General features: G+C 46.8%; 1 protein-coding gene across 13 annotated transcripts in view; it reads right to left on the bottom strand.

The window, feature by feature from the left end:
• Window positions 1–13,486, bottom strand: part of MAPK8IP3 (mitogen-activated protein kinase 8 interacting protein 3) — a 72,509-nt gene extending 59,023 nt beyond the window's left edge. For all 13 annotated transcript variants that reach the window (XM_075566258.1, XM_075566256.1, XM_075566262.1 and 10 more), the window contains exons 1-3: window positions 11,655–13,486; window positions 930–1,050; window positions 97–167 (exon numbers count right to left, since the gene is read on the bottom strand). In XM_075566258.1, coding sequence (XP_075422373.1) covers window positions 97–167; window positions 930–1,050; window positions 11,655–11,963 — 501 coding nt within the window. In that variant the 5' untranslated portion in view covers window positions 11,964–13,486. The remainder of the gene's footprint in view (window positions 1–96; window positions 168–929; window positions 1,051–11,654) is intronic.
• Window positions 13,487–17,290: the final 3,804 nt, after the last annotated feature.

Below are 17,290 nucleotides of genomic sequence, written 5' to 3' on the forward strand. Positions count from 1 at the left end.
GTGCAGCAGTGTACACTGTATACTGGTGCCAGCAATGCGCTTGCTGAATGTATATCTTCCCTGTGATACCCCAAGGAGGAATGATATGAGACGTGCCTCTGTGTGCCTCTGATGCAAAGCATTGTATTCCTTCTTCGTATCCGATTCCCGTTCCTCCAGCCTGGAAACTGAGATAAATAAAACAAAAAACATTCCCCGTTACAGGTAGGACATCTTCAGAAATGTGCCCCTAATATATCACTTTTCCTGGGTTTTTTTGTGCAGCATTTACACCAGGGGGTGGGATCCTGGTTGAATTGCACTGTTTCACGCTCTGGGGACTCTCTGGTCCCCCAAGATACTTACAGGTTTTGTTGCTGTGGTTTTTCTTCCACTTCAGGGAAATCAAAATGGCTGCCAAATGTCACCGGTCTTGCAGGCCAACAGGAAGCTGCAACGTGGTCACCGGGGAGACGAAGTCGCAGCTTCCTATTGGACGACCATGTAATTTCCCATGAGGGGACACCGACATCCAACAAACCGGTAATTATCTTGGGTACCAGGGGTGGGAGTGAGCGGGGGGCGTCCCAAGCTAAAAAGGAGTGTGGTTCAAATTCGGGGACCCCTCGGTATGAATTATGTAAAAGAATGAATATTGAAATTTAGCGGGGTGCTGCCTTAGTATTAGGGAGAGTTTAAATAAATGTAGATAACAATAATGCATCTCTTAATGCATCCAGTACCCTTGGGCTTCATGATATTGCACAATTATATCCGTATTATTATATCCGTATACGCAGATGACCTGTCCTGCTGATCAAACATCATGTAAACCTAGCATCATTAACCCCTCAGCTGCCAGAGGGGCCTGCGACACCTTGCTCTCCAATGCATGGCGGGTCTCTCTGGCAAGGTAAGGGGGACATCCCAGAATGCTTTGCGGCACGTACTTTGGTCAGCATAGTTTTTGGTCTTTAGCTCCAGCTGCCGGGACTGAAACTCCAGGTTCTCCACCTGGTACTGGAGATCTTTCTTTTCCTGCTCGAGGGCATCTTCAAATTCAATGAATTTCTGCAAAATAAAAATAAAATAAAAAAAGAGAGAGAATGGATAAGTATCTGTAGGAAAAATATTCACCCCTTTGTGGGGGGGGGGGTTCATAGCACAGGTTTGTGGGATGTGTGATGTCATGCTGCATAACCAGTGACATCATAAATCCAAGGTGACTAAATCACTATTTCACCTTTGTAATGCAGCGGCCATTTTAGCAGCCAAGGGGTTAAATTCCAATGGAATACCTAATTCTTTAAAACATCCTTCCACTATAAACCTGCAAACTATTCCCAATCCTCCCTGATTGTTGGCGTCAGCAGATTCAAAGCCTGTTACCTAAGCTGCGGTAATGGGATTTCCGTGCGACCACGGCGGGGTTTTTTTTGCAAGGAAATGAAGCTTGCCCTATTCATGAAGCAGTTCTCGAACGGCGATTTGTTTCCGGCTGTGCGATTTGCAAAGCCGCTAAATTAGACACAGGCTAATAAGCAAGCAGCAAGATTGCACGAGGAGCCCAATATGCTTATATAACCTGACCAAAAAAATAAAAAAGTTATGGTGGTTAAAAAAAGTGACCAAACCCGTTCCCCGTGCAGCAAATAAAAATAGCACTTGTGGGTGTTTGGTCTGTAACCCTGTCTTTCCCCATTATCACTTAACAAACAGTGCTTCCACTTCAGCAGGGGGTTCTGGGTAATGCCGCATGTAGTGTCACACTTTACTTGCCATCCATTTTAACATGGATCCCTATAAAAAATAACCCCAAACATATAAAGCTATATTCCATGTGGTGAAATGAATGATAAAAGGCAAGAAGATGTGAGAGGAACGCCTCCCGGAAAATATGCATATACCCCAGTTATAATAATAATTGCATGTTCTTGTATAGCGTTGCTAGTTTAACATCACATAGAGACATTTTGCAGGTGCAGGTCTCTGCCGTGTGGAGCTTACTATCTATGTTTTGATGCCTGAGGCACAGGGAAATAAGATAACTTGCCCAAGGTCACAAGGAGCCGACACCAGGTTTCCCTGGTTCAAACTCACTGCCAGTTAGTGTCTTTACTCACTGAGCCGCTCCTTGTCCCTATCACTCTCTCAGTTCTCATTCATCTCACCACATGAAGTATAGGTTATAGCAGCAAGTCCCCCCCAGTTCTACTTCCTTTTGTCCGGGGGGGAGGAAGAATATTTCCTCCCGGATAGAAAATACCTTCCTGGTCACCGAGTGGTCAATAAAAAGCTGCAGCATCATCGTCATTATAACTTTCCGTTGGTGAATCGGCAGCCATGTTTGTTGTATTGGCGGCCATATTTGTAGTGGTGTGTCAAACACCGACACACATAAACGGAAATATCTTGGAATTCCGAGGACCCCGGAGGTCGAAGGAAAACGGATCAGCTTTGGTGGACACCTCGATTGAGGTAATAAATAAAATACCCAGTTTGGAGGGGATGGCTATTTTAATTTTTTGGGAGGTACAGTATACAAATGGAGCATGATGTAGTGACTACGCCCTGGGGCACCCAAAGGGTTAAAAAAGGAGCAGTTCTGTATAGGGGTTTTCCTCTCTTTTTTCTTCTTCTTATAGGTCAGAAGCAGGGGGTCACCAGAGTTGAAACGCGTTAATTAAATCTGCGTCCCATGATACTTGCCTCCCCTAGATGCTGCCAGCAGCATGGCCAGACAATATGGCGGCTTCAATCTCCCGCGGGACAGGAGCCAACAGGAAGCTGCCCTGCGTCCGTCGCGGCTTCCTATTGGCCTGCGTGCCGCGAGGGATTTAAACCGCCACGGTGTCCCGGCAGCACCCACGGAGGGGAGCCTATCAGGTAGCAGGGGAATGTCGCCTTAAAGGGTGAAAAACGATTATGGCGCCTGAGTTATTGTACAGCTTGGTCTGCCTGGCGAGCAGCCACCCGCTGCCTGACAGGTGCACAAGCTGTGGCAGCCATGTTGCAGAATACACGACGTGTTGCACAAAATGGAGCACGGACGTCATTTTACTTTATTAATTCACCCCAACGGGTCAGGTTTTCAGGATATCCCAACTCCAGCACAGGTGACTCAAGCAGGGACGAAATCGAGCCACCTGTGAAGACGGGATATCTTGAAAACCTGACCTGTTTGGGGGATGGGTCGGTGGGACTGGAGGTGAGCATCCCTGGGTTAAATGTGAAGGTTGGGTAATGTTGCTCATTTTGATCCTTTCGAGGTTGAAGTTTCTGGCGTTCCGGAGACAAGCGCCGCAGCGCCTCCCTCTGTCCCCCCCCCCCCCCCCCCCCCCGGCGGGATGAGGAAAGCTTGGTACGTAGGAGGGAACAGGAACGCATCGCAATCAATTATTCACGCAGGGAACCGGAGTAAGAGCCGTTTCCTACGGGCCGCCACGATTAACCACTTCGCCACCAGGCGGTCCCGCAAGGTATTATAGCGCCCCCGGGCAGTGAAGGGGGTGAAGTGCGATGGTACGAGGGGCTACAGCACAATGTAACTACAATCCTAGAGTCCCACTTCCTTTCAAATGGGGAAGTGTGTGTGTACAGTATGTACCGTATGTATGTATGTATATGTATAGACATATACACACACATACATATATACACACACAAAGTGTGTGTGTATATATGTATGTGTGTGTATGTATGTATGTGTGTGTATGTATGTGTTTGTGTCTATGTATATGTGTGTGTGTGTGTGTGGAATAAAACAATATGGCCGCCAATAGGAAGCTGCTGACTAACCAATCAGAAACCGTCCTTATTGGCTGTATTGGGAGAGCACACACATTCCCAGCTAGCTCAAACTCCTACACCCACCTCATCATGAATATATATTTATGTCAAAAAGAGTGCTACTGAGCGTGGCAATTGTATACAACAAAAGACAGGGGGTGCCCGATGCTACATCCAATTGTTTAGTCAAATGGATGTAGCATTGGGCTCCCTGTCTTTTGTTGTCTATATTGGAAGAGGGTAGACACAAACATGTATTATTACTCACAGCAAGTGTGTGTGTGACTTGTTACGTATAAACAAAATGTTATTTAAAAAATGTTTTTATTTAGAGAAAGTATCAGCACCTCTATATGAATTAAATAGAAATAGCCATGTCAGTCCAGTTGCAATTGCGGAAAGCAAAACAATGCAGACAGACACACATACACACACACGTTTGAGTATATACACACACCTTGTGTATGTCTGGATTTATGTATAGTTCTTTGTATAGAGATGGTAGGGCAGAGTAAATGAGTATACTTCAGTATTAGGTGATAGCTTATTTTATTTGGACTAACAATTGATAGTAAGACATAAGAAAACTCTCGAAAGCTTGTCTTAAAATATCAATTGTTAGTCCAAATAAAAAAAGTCATCACCTAATGCTGAAGTATACTCATTTATTCTGCACTACCATCTCTATACAAATAACTACATATAAATCCAGACACATACACAAGTGTGCGTACATAGTGTATATAATCGTGTGTGTGTGTGTGTGTGTGTGTGTGTGTGTGTGTGTGTGTGTGTGTGTGTGTGTGTGTGTGTGTGTGTGTGTGTGTGTGTGTGTGTGTGTGTGTGTGTGTGTGTGTATACAGCAGTAGCGTCCAGATTTAGCACACTGACATCTCCTCTCATTTCTAATTTATTTTAATCATTTTGATTCATTGTTTACCTCACTACAATTACATTTTAATCTGTGTTAATAAAATTTGGTTTTAATTAGACAGGGGTGTTTCTCTAGTCTGACACAATAGGGAGATCTTTCTACTTCTGTTTACATATATATACACACACACACACTCACTTGCCCCACTTGCCCCAAAGGATTCTGGGCCCCTGCTGCTGCACATGACGTTGCTGCAGGAGTGTGGGGGGAGGGCAGAGCGGTTGAGCTGAGTAATAGAGCTAATGGATTCACAGGGAAAGCAAACACAGGCCCCACAATGCTGAATAATCTTCTGTCTCTCCCTTTGTCTCTTGTATAGCCTGGTACCAACCTCACTACATCCTGTCCATCTCACTCACATTTTCTCACGGACGCATTGGCATTTAATAGATTAAATGTGGCTCACCGACACCTTAAAAAAATATTATACTTTTGTATTTATGTTGCAAACAAGCTGTGGGGTTTTTACACTCTTTAACTAATGTCCTTGAGTGGTAAGACTGTTTGTCAGTCCTCAAAGCCCCAGGTAAATTGTAGCTGTGCGCTGTTACTTAACACTTGGTTGCTGAGTACTCATGAAGCCGTCGTTACTCAAACAGATAAACAGAAGTAGCTGCTGCGCTTCAATTCAGTGTTCCCGGAGAAAAGCGACACAGCCATCTTTTTCACACGCTACAAATAAGTCAGACAGTCACTATAAAGGGGATGGGCACTAAATACATGAGAATGCAACGTTAGATCAGGATGAAACCCCAATCTCTATCCCACATCTTCCTAAATCGGATCAGCGGGTAAAGTGACCAGCATCCTCGTAGCCAGCGCCAGGGATAAGAAATCTCGGGACCCCAATAATCTTACGGGGCCACTATTTATACAGGGATACTGCTGCCATTGGTATTTCAATAAAAGGCCATTGTCGTTTGACCCTGAACCCTCAATCTCAATGTAATGGGGAATAAAGTCACTCTGATTGTGGGAGGAAACTGGATACTTTTTACAAATCAGCCCAAGACCCCCAAAATAAATCCCGGGGTAGCCTGGGATTGTACAGGAAAGTGTAGGGGTGCTGCATACTGAATATACTTTGGCTTATAGGGCGCTCGTAGTGTACACAGCGCTGTACATAGAATTTTGAATCTGGCCCGAAGAGCTTGCTATCTAATTTCTGTGCCCGAGTCACAGGGTGATAAAGAGACTTGCCCACAGTCACAAGGAGCGGATATCACCCACTTCAAAGGCAGTAACATTACCGCTGAGCTACTGCTATATATATATATATGTTACATGTAGAACAAACATGAACACAAATATGTGAACATTTAAAGGGAATATTATAAACACTAATACACAAATAAATGCAAACAGAGCACCGCTGTACAAGGGGTAAACGCCTCTTTCCATGTAGCAGCAAAGCAGGGAGGGCGCGGGTATGATACCTTGTATTGGACCCGCGAGTAGTTAATATGTTGGTATATCAGGAGGTTGGAAAACTTGTCACAAATCAACTACTTGTTGGTCCAATAAAAGATCTCATGCCATCTACTCCGGGGGTGACCAACAGGTCAGGTTTTAAGGATATCCCTGCTTCAGCACAGGTGGCTCAATCTTTCTGACTCAGCCACTGATTGAGCCATTTGTGCAGAAGCAGGGATATCCTCAAAACCTGACCTGTTGGTGGCCCTTGAGGACTGGGGTGGGCCACTCCTGACCTCCTCCCTCTCCCTCCTTTGTTACTACACGGGACAAAGAACCAACACGGCCCCCCACCCTTCTGTCCCGGAACCTTACATGTAATGCATTGCACACGTTAAGGCGCCTCTATAGCATGAGAGAACCACATTAAAAGGTGCAACTCATTAAACATGCAATCTAAAACTCAGCCTTGTATTGTATGTCTTTATCTATATAGCGCTACTAATGTACATCAGCAGTAATACACGTGGTAATCAAATAAATAACAGATAATATAAATAACAGATCATGGGAATAAGTGCTTTAGAAATTAAAGTAACATTAAGGAAGAGGAGTCCCTGCCCCGAGGAGCTTACAGTCTAATTGGTAGGTAGGTAGAACGTACAGAGACAGTAGGAGGGAGTTCTGGTAAGTGCGTCTGCAGGGGGCCAAGCTTTATGTATGAGGTGTAAAGTATTATCCACAGTGCTATTCATATGCTTCTTTAAGCAAGTGTGTCTTAAGGTGGGTCTTAAAGGTGGACAGAGAGGGTGCTAGCCTTACACCGACGCGCTTATATTTGACACAAAGACCTGTCTGTTTTGGTTTCTCTGGAAATGAAGAAGAATTTGCTCTTCGTCAGGCGTGTGTCCGAGGCCCGGACTCACGGAAGGATTCATATGACTGGGAGCCAGTGCGTGCTGAAGCGGAGCCTCCTTTTGTGGATGTGAGCACTTGCCAATCAAGTGTCCATTCAGCCACTAGCCCTCCCTATTCCTGTTGGAGCCAATTAATATGGAGGAGGAGCGGTGAGGCTTTGCCTGAGCCAACTCTTGTTCAACACAGTGATCACACGCACACACGGGAGAAGCCAGAGGAAATGACACCCCTCCCGAGTCTCGGCTCACTACGTTTACTAACTTTTAAATAAATGATCTAAAGATACCTGACCCGTCTCTACTTTTTGTAAGAAAAAGTGTCAATTGCACAGATATATCTTAACCGTGACAGTCCTCCGGCACTTCTGGTCATGTGATCGCCCTAGGAGCCAGCACATGTCCCGCGCCGAGGCCCCAGACCACTTCCGATCAGGCTGGCCACTTAGCCCCCAGGAAACAAGCAATTTCCCATGATGCACCAGGTACGTCCCGAGGGCCTCTGACCTACCAAGGACATGGTAGCGCGCTGTAGGCGCTGAACATGTCACAGTTAGGCCTGGGACATAGTGCCTTTAAAACGTGCGGAGGCGCGCGGAGGCTCAGGGAAAGCGGGGCTTTCCCTGGCCTTACACAGCGCGCCATCAGGGGCGGGGGCGGGACGTGGGCGGGCCAGTGACGTCACGGAGCTGGTTCGCCCTCATTGGGCGAACCGCTCACGTGACCGGCCCTGCGCTCCGGCAAGCGGGGAAATTTCAAAACGCCGTCAGACACACGCGTCCCTAAGCGTGCGGACGCGTGCGCGAGCCCCTGCTAAAGCCGCTCTCATTGCGGCTGCAGGGGCTCAGTGCCGAGCAGCAGCGCGGCTCAGCGCCATGTCCCAGGCCTTATTGGTTTGGACCCAGTAAGTAGTACGTACATCTTTACAGGGTAAGTTCCCCCCAGTCCCCTCAAAACGAGCTCTCTTGAAAGAGATTTCAATGCCTATAAAGGAGACCAGACGTATCTTGACATTATTTGACGTTAGCTGGCAAACACGTGAGCTGAGACTGGGGAGGGGATTGATTTCCTCTGGCCGCTCCCTTCTGTCTGATGTCGTCCCCCCCCCCCCCCCCCATCTCTCTCCTCCATCCCTTATCTTCACTGGTTCCCTGATAAAGACAGTGTAGGCTAACGGTAAAGAATCATACACACACACACACACACACACACACACACACACCAACCCCCTCACCCCCCCCCCCAAGTAAATAATGGATTTATTTATTTTACTTTCTCCCTGTGCATCATTTAAATGGAAGGAGCCTGTCCTGGTTTTCTTCCACACACTCACAATTTGCAGAGCTAGACACCCTGCGTGCTGTACGGAGATGCACGCGGATGGAGGACGGAGAGAATTAGCAGTGACCCAGCCCCCATCTCTCTGGGGCCTCGCTGCATATTGATCCTCATACATTATTCCAAATGCATCATATTACACCCCTGCCAGGGAGTCACCCTTTAATAATTAAAAGGTGAAAAAAGGGAATAGTGATTTCTGTGTATTAGGTCCCATGCAGTGGGTGAAAGACGAAAAAAAGCATTGGAACAACTTCCCGGTGTAATCGGCTTCCCTAGGAAGATATAATCCCCTGAAAGAAACTGTATTACCTATTTTTATATCTTGTTAAGAAAAAAATATTTAGCTTTTTTCCCCCAGGAACACCCAATTCAAGCATATCCGCTGCTGATGTTTATCCATCTGGCTAATGATGGGTTTCATAATTACTTTCCGGGTCAACCTTTACATTTTGGGTGTCCCATGGCGGAGCTACCACGTGGTAAAGGTCTGGGATGCCAGGGGCGCCCTGACATGGGAGCATGGGCTCATATTCTGGGGGGCGGGGGGGGGGGGGGAACATCCGTTCAGATCCAGTGAATGCGAAGAGGGGGGAACGGGGACTCCCCTTCCGTTCCTATCACAGTGACGACACGATCGTGTGGAGGAGCAATCATGACGTGCCGATGGTTCGGTGCCATGGGGCCCACCGGCACTCAAGGGTTAAAGAAAGGTGTCAAAATGCAGGCGCGTGTATACTTTTAAATGGGCGAGCCGCCTAGTTTACACATGGGTGGCTTTATTATGAAAAGAGCTGGCAATCTAACGCTGGCATCACATTATCTCACGGAGATAACATGACTTGCCCAAGCTCACAAGAAGTATCCACTGGGATCCACCCACTTCAGTGACAGTGACAGTACCACTGAGCTTCTTCAGCCCCTTGGAACAGACCACTCTTAGGCCTCGGATACAGCACAGGCGCCCGACGGAGCGCATGACATCACGCGCGCCTGTACTAGGAGCGATCCGTAGCTTGTAGGATTGTGCGACGGGGGGCAGGGGGGGCGTGGCGAGGGCGTGACCATGACGTCACGTGAGCGGTTCGCCCTCATTGGCTAAACCGCGCACGTGACCCGTCCGTCGCGCGGCAAATTCAAACAAATGTTGTCTCGCAAATTATTGGTCGCGCTCGTGCTCGCGGGTCGCTCTATGGCCGCTCGCATTGCCTTCCGGCATTTTAATTTTGGCGCTCACGCCGTCGCTGTTACTATGGACGCGGAGTTAGACATACAACACAGGATAAAGGACGTTACCGGCTAGGACTTTACAACTCAATACGGAGACGCGGCCGGCTCTGTAACATTACTCCCTAGGCCATTAACATTGTAATTCACAACCCTCTGGGGAACAAAACACTCAGAGATCACATCACACCCTAAAAATAGCGAGCCGGTTTTACCTTTGCAGGATCCTGCTTATTATACTAGTAATCCCTTCCCCTTCTATATCACTGACAGCGTACGCAGAGCTGTATTGTAGACTTTTACAGGTACAGTAATGACCGGTCGTATGGAGCTTACAATCTAAAGTTCGTGCTGGAGACACGGCGATTAAGTGACGTGCCCAAGGTCAGCGGACACTGGGATTCAGCACTGGCTTCGCCCACTTCAAAGGCCAGTTACAGTGCCACGGAGCTACTTTCAATTCTTTTGGTGATTTGAAGGGTTAAAGATGAAAACCCCCTTCATGTGACATATTTGCCTCCCTTTGGCTAATGACGGCAACAGAATTAGTTTGCACAAAAAGCGTCTAAAGGAAAGAAAAGTTTGGATCGGCCGCTGGTTCCCTTTGGTCCAAGGATGGACTGATCCTTTAACAAGCCGTTTAATGCGGTCCTGGGTTATCCTGACCTATCTGTGCAGACTGGGACCCGTCCCGCGTAAACCAGACTATTCGGTAGTTTTATACCCAAAGTTGCCGATTAACCTCGTCAGAGGCCCCATTGACGTACCAGGCATATTATGGGTAAAAGGTCATTTTCCAGGGGCTGATCGAATCCGAAGTGGAGACCACTCTACACTCTACTTCCATTTATCTCAGGAGGTCATGTGATCACATGATCTCACACGAGAATGGCGGAGATCCAGTGGCACCTTAAAAGCAGCCGGGAGACTGATACACACCCCGTGCCTTCCCGTCTGTGTCTCAAGTAACCACACCATGGACCTCCAATAAACACATATCAGATAGGTCCTATCTGATAGGAGATGTAGCCAGTGATTACTGCGGTCAGAACTTCGTGGGTTTGATTCCCACCAGGACCCATGTGATCATTTCCTCTCTCCCTTGTTTCTGTACCATACCGCCCTTCCCCCTGTTCTCGATCATATTTTCCTTTTCCCTATAAAACCTCCCCCTCTCCATCCTTTCTTCCAAGCTGCCCATGTCGAGGACCATTACGCTCTCATTCTGCACAATCTTTTAATTTATTTATGTCCTTCTGGAGAGATGAAAGGTTATGTTTCAAAGTGTCCCGGATACCAAACCGGGTCAATAAGTGTTTCCAAACCCCCCCCCCCAGCAAATGGATCACAAAAAACCCCCATAAAAAGCAATAGGGGTTTTGTTTGTGCTATTTTTCCCCTGAGTTATGACACCGGAAGACTTTAATACTTAATCCCCATAGTCTCCATGTGAGGTTTTACCAATCATCTAGAAATTGACATCGTCACCTCCCCTTTTCTCCTGCCCCATGCTACCCAGCATCCTACTGCCTTCCCCTATTGCAGGGGTAGCCAAATCCAGTCCTCAAGGGCCACCAACAGGTCAGGATTTAAGGCTATCCCTGCTTCAGCGCTGGTGGCTCAATCAGTGGCACGGTCTTTGAGCCACCGATTGATTCACCTGTGCTGAAGCAGGGATATCCTTGAAACCTGACCCGCTGGTGGCCCTTGAGGATGGGAATTGGTCACCCCTTCCCTATTGCCACGTCACTAGGTCTATTAATAAGACAGCAGTGGGATGTAGCAGTAGCCGAGTGGTAATATCACTCCCTTTGGGGTAAACCGGGTTCGGATTCCAGTGGCAGACCCTGTTGACCTTGGTCAAGTTACTTCATCTTCATCTCCATGTGTCTCAGGAAGCAAAGTTCGATTGTAAGCTCTCCAGGGCAGTGACTCGTTGTGCCTGCAAAATTCTATGCGCAGCGTGGTGTACACGGTCAGCGCCATATAAGAATATGATATTACACAAAATGCCATTAAGTGGTGGTAGACTCATCACTCTACGGCTGGTCTGTACCTACCTCCTCCGCCTGCTTCCTCAGGGCCTTCTCCCGCTCGTACTGCGTCAGCAACTGCTCGTTGTCCTCCTTCAGCAGCTCCAGCTCCACCTCGTGCTCCTGGTTCTCCGTCAGGACGGAATCCAGGTTCTCCAGAACATTGACCACCAGTGGCATCAGCTCCTTGACCACCTCCTCGTCATAGCATCGTATCAGACGCTCAAACTCCCTGTAGATGCTGTTTGCCAGCCCGGAAACCCGTTCCGACATCACTGACCCGGAGCAATAGTCATCTTGATAGACCACCCCATCGTCAATCTGTATCTCCATCATCTTGGCGGCCGGGAAATTATCCCGAGGGGGGGGGGGAGATGTTGGGGCAATGAAACAGGTGCAGGAATAAGGGGAGGCTGCCCCTTTAAGTCTTAATATTGTCTTATTTGAAGGGTCAATACCCCCTTTTAAATTATATTACTGCAATGCTAATAGTAAGAATACTGAGCGAGGGAACAGGTGCACGAGAGAGGCAGGCGCCCCTTTAAATCTTGGCACCTTATTTTATGATTAATAGCCCCCCTTTGATATGTATTATTTATACTCTGTGACAATATCTTTCAATATTATTCTAAGAATAGACCGCTTTTTATACAAAGGTAGAATATACTTTTTATAACGTTAAACCCCCTTTTTAAAATATTATATTTTATACTAGGAAGAATGACCCTTACGTTTTATTATCAAGCATATTACGTTGAAATAAATACCCCTTAAACGATATTATATTTAGGCCATTCACTGACACTGGGCAATTGTTCCATCCTATACACCAAGGTACGTTTTATATACAGTATGACTAAACAGTATTTATAATGCAATACCCCCCTGTTAAATAACCAGTTACTTGCAGAATAAACAGCTTTTTAGATAAGTATAGGACAGGCAGGTTTTCTGCTAAGCCACTATGTTTCTGTATCAATGTACAATATTTACAATGGTTTTGTACACCCCAGAATCTGACCCTACACCCCAGTGCTATCTGCGCCAGGATAATGCACCACCGCTCCCCATCTGCAATCACGGGAATTATTGCTGTGGGCTGACAGAGCCCCCCAGGCCCTGCATTTTCCCTGTGACTCCAACCTCCCCCCTTCTTAAAATAACATCTTATTTTCTATTGCCAACCAGCGACGAATTACTCAAACGCAGGCGACAGAGAAATCTAACCTGCAATTTGTCCTAAAAGATCAGTGCATTTTGATCCTGCCCCAGCAGTGTCAAGGGACCTTTAATTAGCCACTACACTTCCCCTCAATCTGAAATGTACAGCACCAAATCCACTCCTAAAGGACCAATGCATTCGTTTCCATCTCTACAAATCCCTTTACAGGGGACAGATTCCCCCTTGCAACAGGAAGACTGAGATCTATACAGAAACAAATCGACATTTATTTATCCCCCCCCCCCCCCCTCCTTGATATATTTGGGAAATAAGATAATGGCTTACAGGATTACTGCATCCATCCTAAAGATGGCCAGACCTTAGCCACTGAAACGGCATATTTTCCCCTACTGCTTCTGCACCTGCTTCCTCCCTCCCCCCACCCTAAATGCAAGTAGGGTTTCCAACTGGGTTGAACACACCTGCAATAGTCCAGATGTTGATCCTTTTTTATTGTGTTCTTCTGGTCCCCTGTTTAAATGTCAGAGGTCCCCCCCCCACCCCCCATCTCGATTATAAAGGTGGTTGATGGTGAGACACCTCCCAGCCTGGCTGTAAGTGTAGGAGTCAGGCTCTGCCTCCCGTTCCCTGTGCTGCCGATCTGACGTCAGGCTGTCTGCATTATGGGTAGGGGATCCAGCTGATTCACTCCCAGCATCTCCTGCAAGCTAAATCTAAGCAGCCTGCTTACTATTGGTCCCACAGTACAGAAGGGGTGGTGGCTGCTCTGCTGGTCATGTATCAGATGCCCCCTGGTGGAAGAAAATTAGATTACTCACATCATAAAATGTGTGTTAGTTTTATCTGGCAAATCTAGATTTTGATTAATAGGTTTAAAATTAGATGGATAGATGGATAGATGGATAGATGGATAGATGGATAGATGGATAGATGGATAGATGGATAGATGGATAGATGGATAGATGGATAGATGGATAGATGGATAGATGGATAGATGGATAGATGGATAGATGGATAGATGGATAGATGGATAGATGGATGGATGGATGGATGTCAAAAACAAAAAACAGAAGTGCATGCTCCATAGCACAGATATTTAATAATAATTGAAAAATTCAGAGTCAAGATGAAAACACTCAATAATATAAATGGAACAATTAAAAATTACCAATGATGAGTCCTGTGAGCAAAGTCCTGCTGAATGGTGATTGGATTAAATGTCCCACTGCATTAAATGGTTAAGATGGTGCAAAGATGAAATATTTGTTGGGATATTCCCAGGCTGTGGACCACCCATTCAACATTAGTTGAAGTCACTATTCTGGGGGCCTCAATTTGTTTCCACATGGTCTGTACACCTGTGGTCGTGATTCCTTCCCACTGGCTGTCTGGTCCACAGGAGTCCCGATGAATCCGAGATAAGACATCTGCATCAATATTTTAGTTTCCTGGCCAGTTCTAAAATTGTATGTAGCCAATGCAGCTAACCAATGGTGGTCAGTGGCGTTCAACTTGGCAAAGGAAAGAGTATACATGAGCCGGTTGTGGTCAGTGTGGACCACAAATGATGCTCCGTAGAGGTAATCATGTAGATTGTCAACTCCCGCCCATTTTAGGTCCAGGAACTGAAGTTTGTGGACAGGGTAATTCTTTTCTGATGCAACATTGGCCAGAATGTTCCTGATATAATACTGCTCCTAATCCCTCTAGGCTGGCATCCACGGGCAGGACGTAGGGTTTCTGTGGGTCAGCCAATTCCAGAACTGGGGCATTGGTGAGATGGGCCTGGATGGCTTTGAAGGCCTCTTCATATTTGGGAGCCATTCTGTCTCCAGATGGCTCGTTGGCTTTGAAATAGTCCAGGCTTCTGGCGTCCTGGACCAAGCTGTATCCACGAGCTGGGGGGTAGCCTTTTGTTAGCTGGGTCAAAGGCTGTGCTATGACTACAGCATTATCCACAATCAATTGATAGTACCCGCAGAACCCCAGAAAGGATCCTAACTCGTCAATTGCTTGGGTCTTTGCCAGGAGCAATGGCCTCCAGTTTAGATGGATCAGTGGCAACCCATTTTGATATGAGACGATACGCTCCACATAGGTAACAGACATTCTGCAGAATTGGCCCTTGTCTAGGGACAGTTTCAAGCCTATCTCCCTCAATTGATCCAGTACCTTCATCATGTTCCTCTAATATCTTCCCGAAGGCCATAACGTAATCCAGATAGACTAGTATTTCCAGCAGGTTCATGTCCCCCACCACCATTCCATCGGCCTCTGAAACGTGCTGGGTGCTCCTGACACTCTTTGGGGCATACATTCGAATTGATACAACCCTAGAGAGTATATAAAGGCTGTCTTCTTCTCTCCTTCATGCATGGGGATCTGGTAGTAACCATTTTGAACGTCAAGAACAGAGAACCACTTGCTTCCTATGAGGTAGTCCAATACATCCCCTATGCGAGGCATAGTATACTGATCAGGGGTGGTCCGTTTGTTCAGGGTGCGGTAGTTGATGCACATCTTTACTGCACCACTCTTCTTTTGGGCCACCACAATTGGGGCAGCATAGCGACTTCTTGACTCTGATATTACTGACAGTACTCCACTCTTTACCAATAGTCACCCAGGGTAACCTCCATGTGGGGGCCTATCTATCATGACTGCGGAGCCTTATTCTCAATGGAGAGTTACCTTCTCTTCTACTTTCTGTATGCTGTTGGGGGGCACTCTTACTGGCCGAAGTTCCATCCACCTGACCTCTCCTATCGGTCCGTCATTCAGGTCCCCAGTTTTCTTCTCCCCTCTTTGATAGGCTTTCAGACATAGTGGGTGAATGGTCAGCATACAACCATAATTGTCTCCGCCCACCATCTGGATAGTTGCCCAAAGATATTGGCATTCGGAACCGATGATATCCCAAGGCTCCTCCTTACTTCAGACCTCCGGACATATTAGTGCAACCACTTTCAGAGATCCAGACACACCTGTGACATTTTTTGAGAATTCCAATACCACCACTACATACCCCAGGTATAGGTAGCTGGCATCACCGAGGCCCTACATGACAAGCACCTCCAATGGCTATAATGACAGATGCTTCAGGTGTTTGTATTGTATTGTATGTCTTTATTTATATAGCGCCATTAATGTACATAGCGCTTCACAGTAGTAATACACGTGGTAATCAAATAAATAACAGATAATATAAATAACAGATCATGGGAATAAGTGCTTCAGACATAAAAGTAACATTAAGGAAGAGGAGTCCCTGCCCCGAGGAGCTTACAGTCTAATTGGTAGGTAGGGAGAACTTACAGAGACAGTAGGAGGGAGTTCTGGTAAGTGCGTCTGCAGGGGGCCAAGCTTTATGTATCATGTGTTCAGAATATCCACAGTGCTATTCATATGCTTCTTTAAGCAAGTGTGTCTTAAGGTGGGTCTTAAAGGTGGATAGAGAGGGTGCTAGTCAGGTACTGAGGGGAAGGGCATTCCACAGGTGTGGGGCAGTCAGTGAAAAAGGTTTAAGGCGGGAGAGGGCTTTAGATACAAAGGGGTTAGAAAGAAGACATCCTTGAGAAGAACGCAAGAGTCTGGATGGTGCATAACGAGAAATTAGGGCTGAGATGTAAGGAGGGGCAGAAGAGTGTAAAGCTTTAAAAGTGAGGAGAAGAATGGAGTGCGAGATGCGGGATTTGATCGGAAGCCATGAGAAGGATTTCATGAGGGGAGATGCTGAGACAGATCTAGGAAATAGTAGAGTGATTCTGGCAGCAGCGTTAAGGATAGATTGTAGGGGAGACAGGTGAGAGGCAGGAAGGCCGGACAGCAGGAGGTTACAGTAATCAAGGCGGGAGAGAATGAGGGCCTGAGTCAGAGTTTTAGCAGTCGACCAACAGAGGAAAGGGCGTATCTTAGTTATATTCCGGAGGAAAAAGCGACGGGTTTTAGACATGTTTTGAATGTGAGGGGCAAATGTGAGAGAGGAGTCGAGTGTGACCCCTAGGCAGCGTGCTTGGGCTACTGGGTGAATGATCGTAGTTCCAACAGTAATGTGGAAGGAGGTAGTAGGGCCAGGTTTGGGAAGAAGTATGAGGAGCTCTGTTTTAGCCATGTTGAGTTTAAGGCGGCGGAGGGCCATCCAGGATGATATAGCAGAGAGACGTTCAGAAACTTTGGTCTGTACAGCAGGTGTAAGGTCAGGGGTTGTCATATCATGGCTTAAAAATATAATGGACACTTGGGATCCACTATCCAGAAGGACGTCACATCTCTTCCCTTCTATTCCTGCTTCAGCTCCTGCTGAAGGGCCGAGAAGTCTTTTAGGCAGGTGGGGTTGGTGTGATCTCTTGGCAGGGATAGCCTTTGCAGAGCCTTGCTTCACTGGAGTCCCAGTAGGCTCTTCACTGATCTTCTGTTGTCGTTTCCCTGCTGTGTGATCTTTTTATTTAGCTTCTTGATTACCTTATGTGGATTTTCAGGG

This window comes from Ascaphus truei, chromosome 11, assembly GCF_040206685.1.
Source record: "Ascaphus truei isolate aAscTru1 chromosome 11, aAscTru1.hap1, whole genome shotgun sequence".
Classification (NCBI taxonomy): domain Eukaryota; kingdom Metazoa; phylum Chordata; class Amphibia; order Anura; family Ascaphidae; genus Ascaphus; species Ascaphus truei.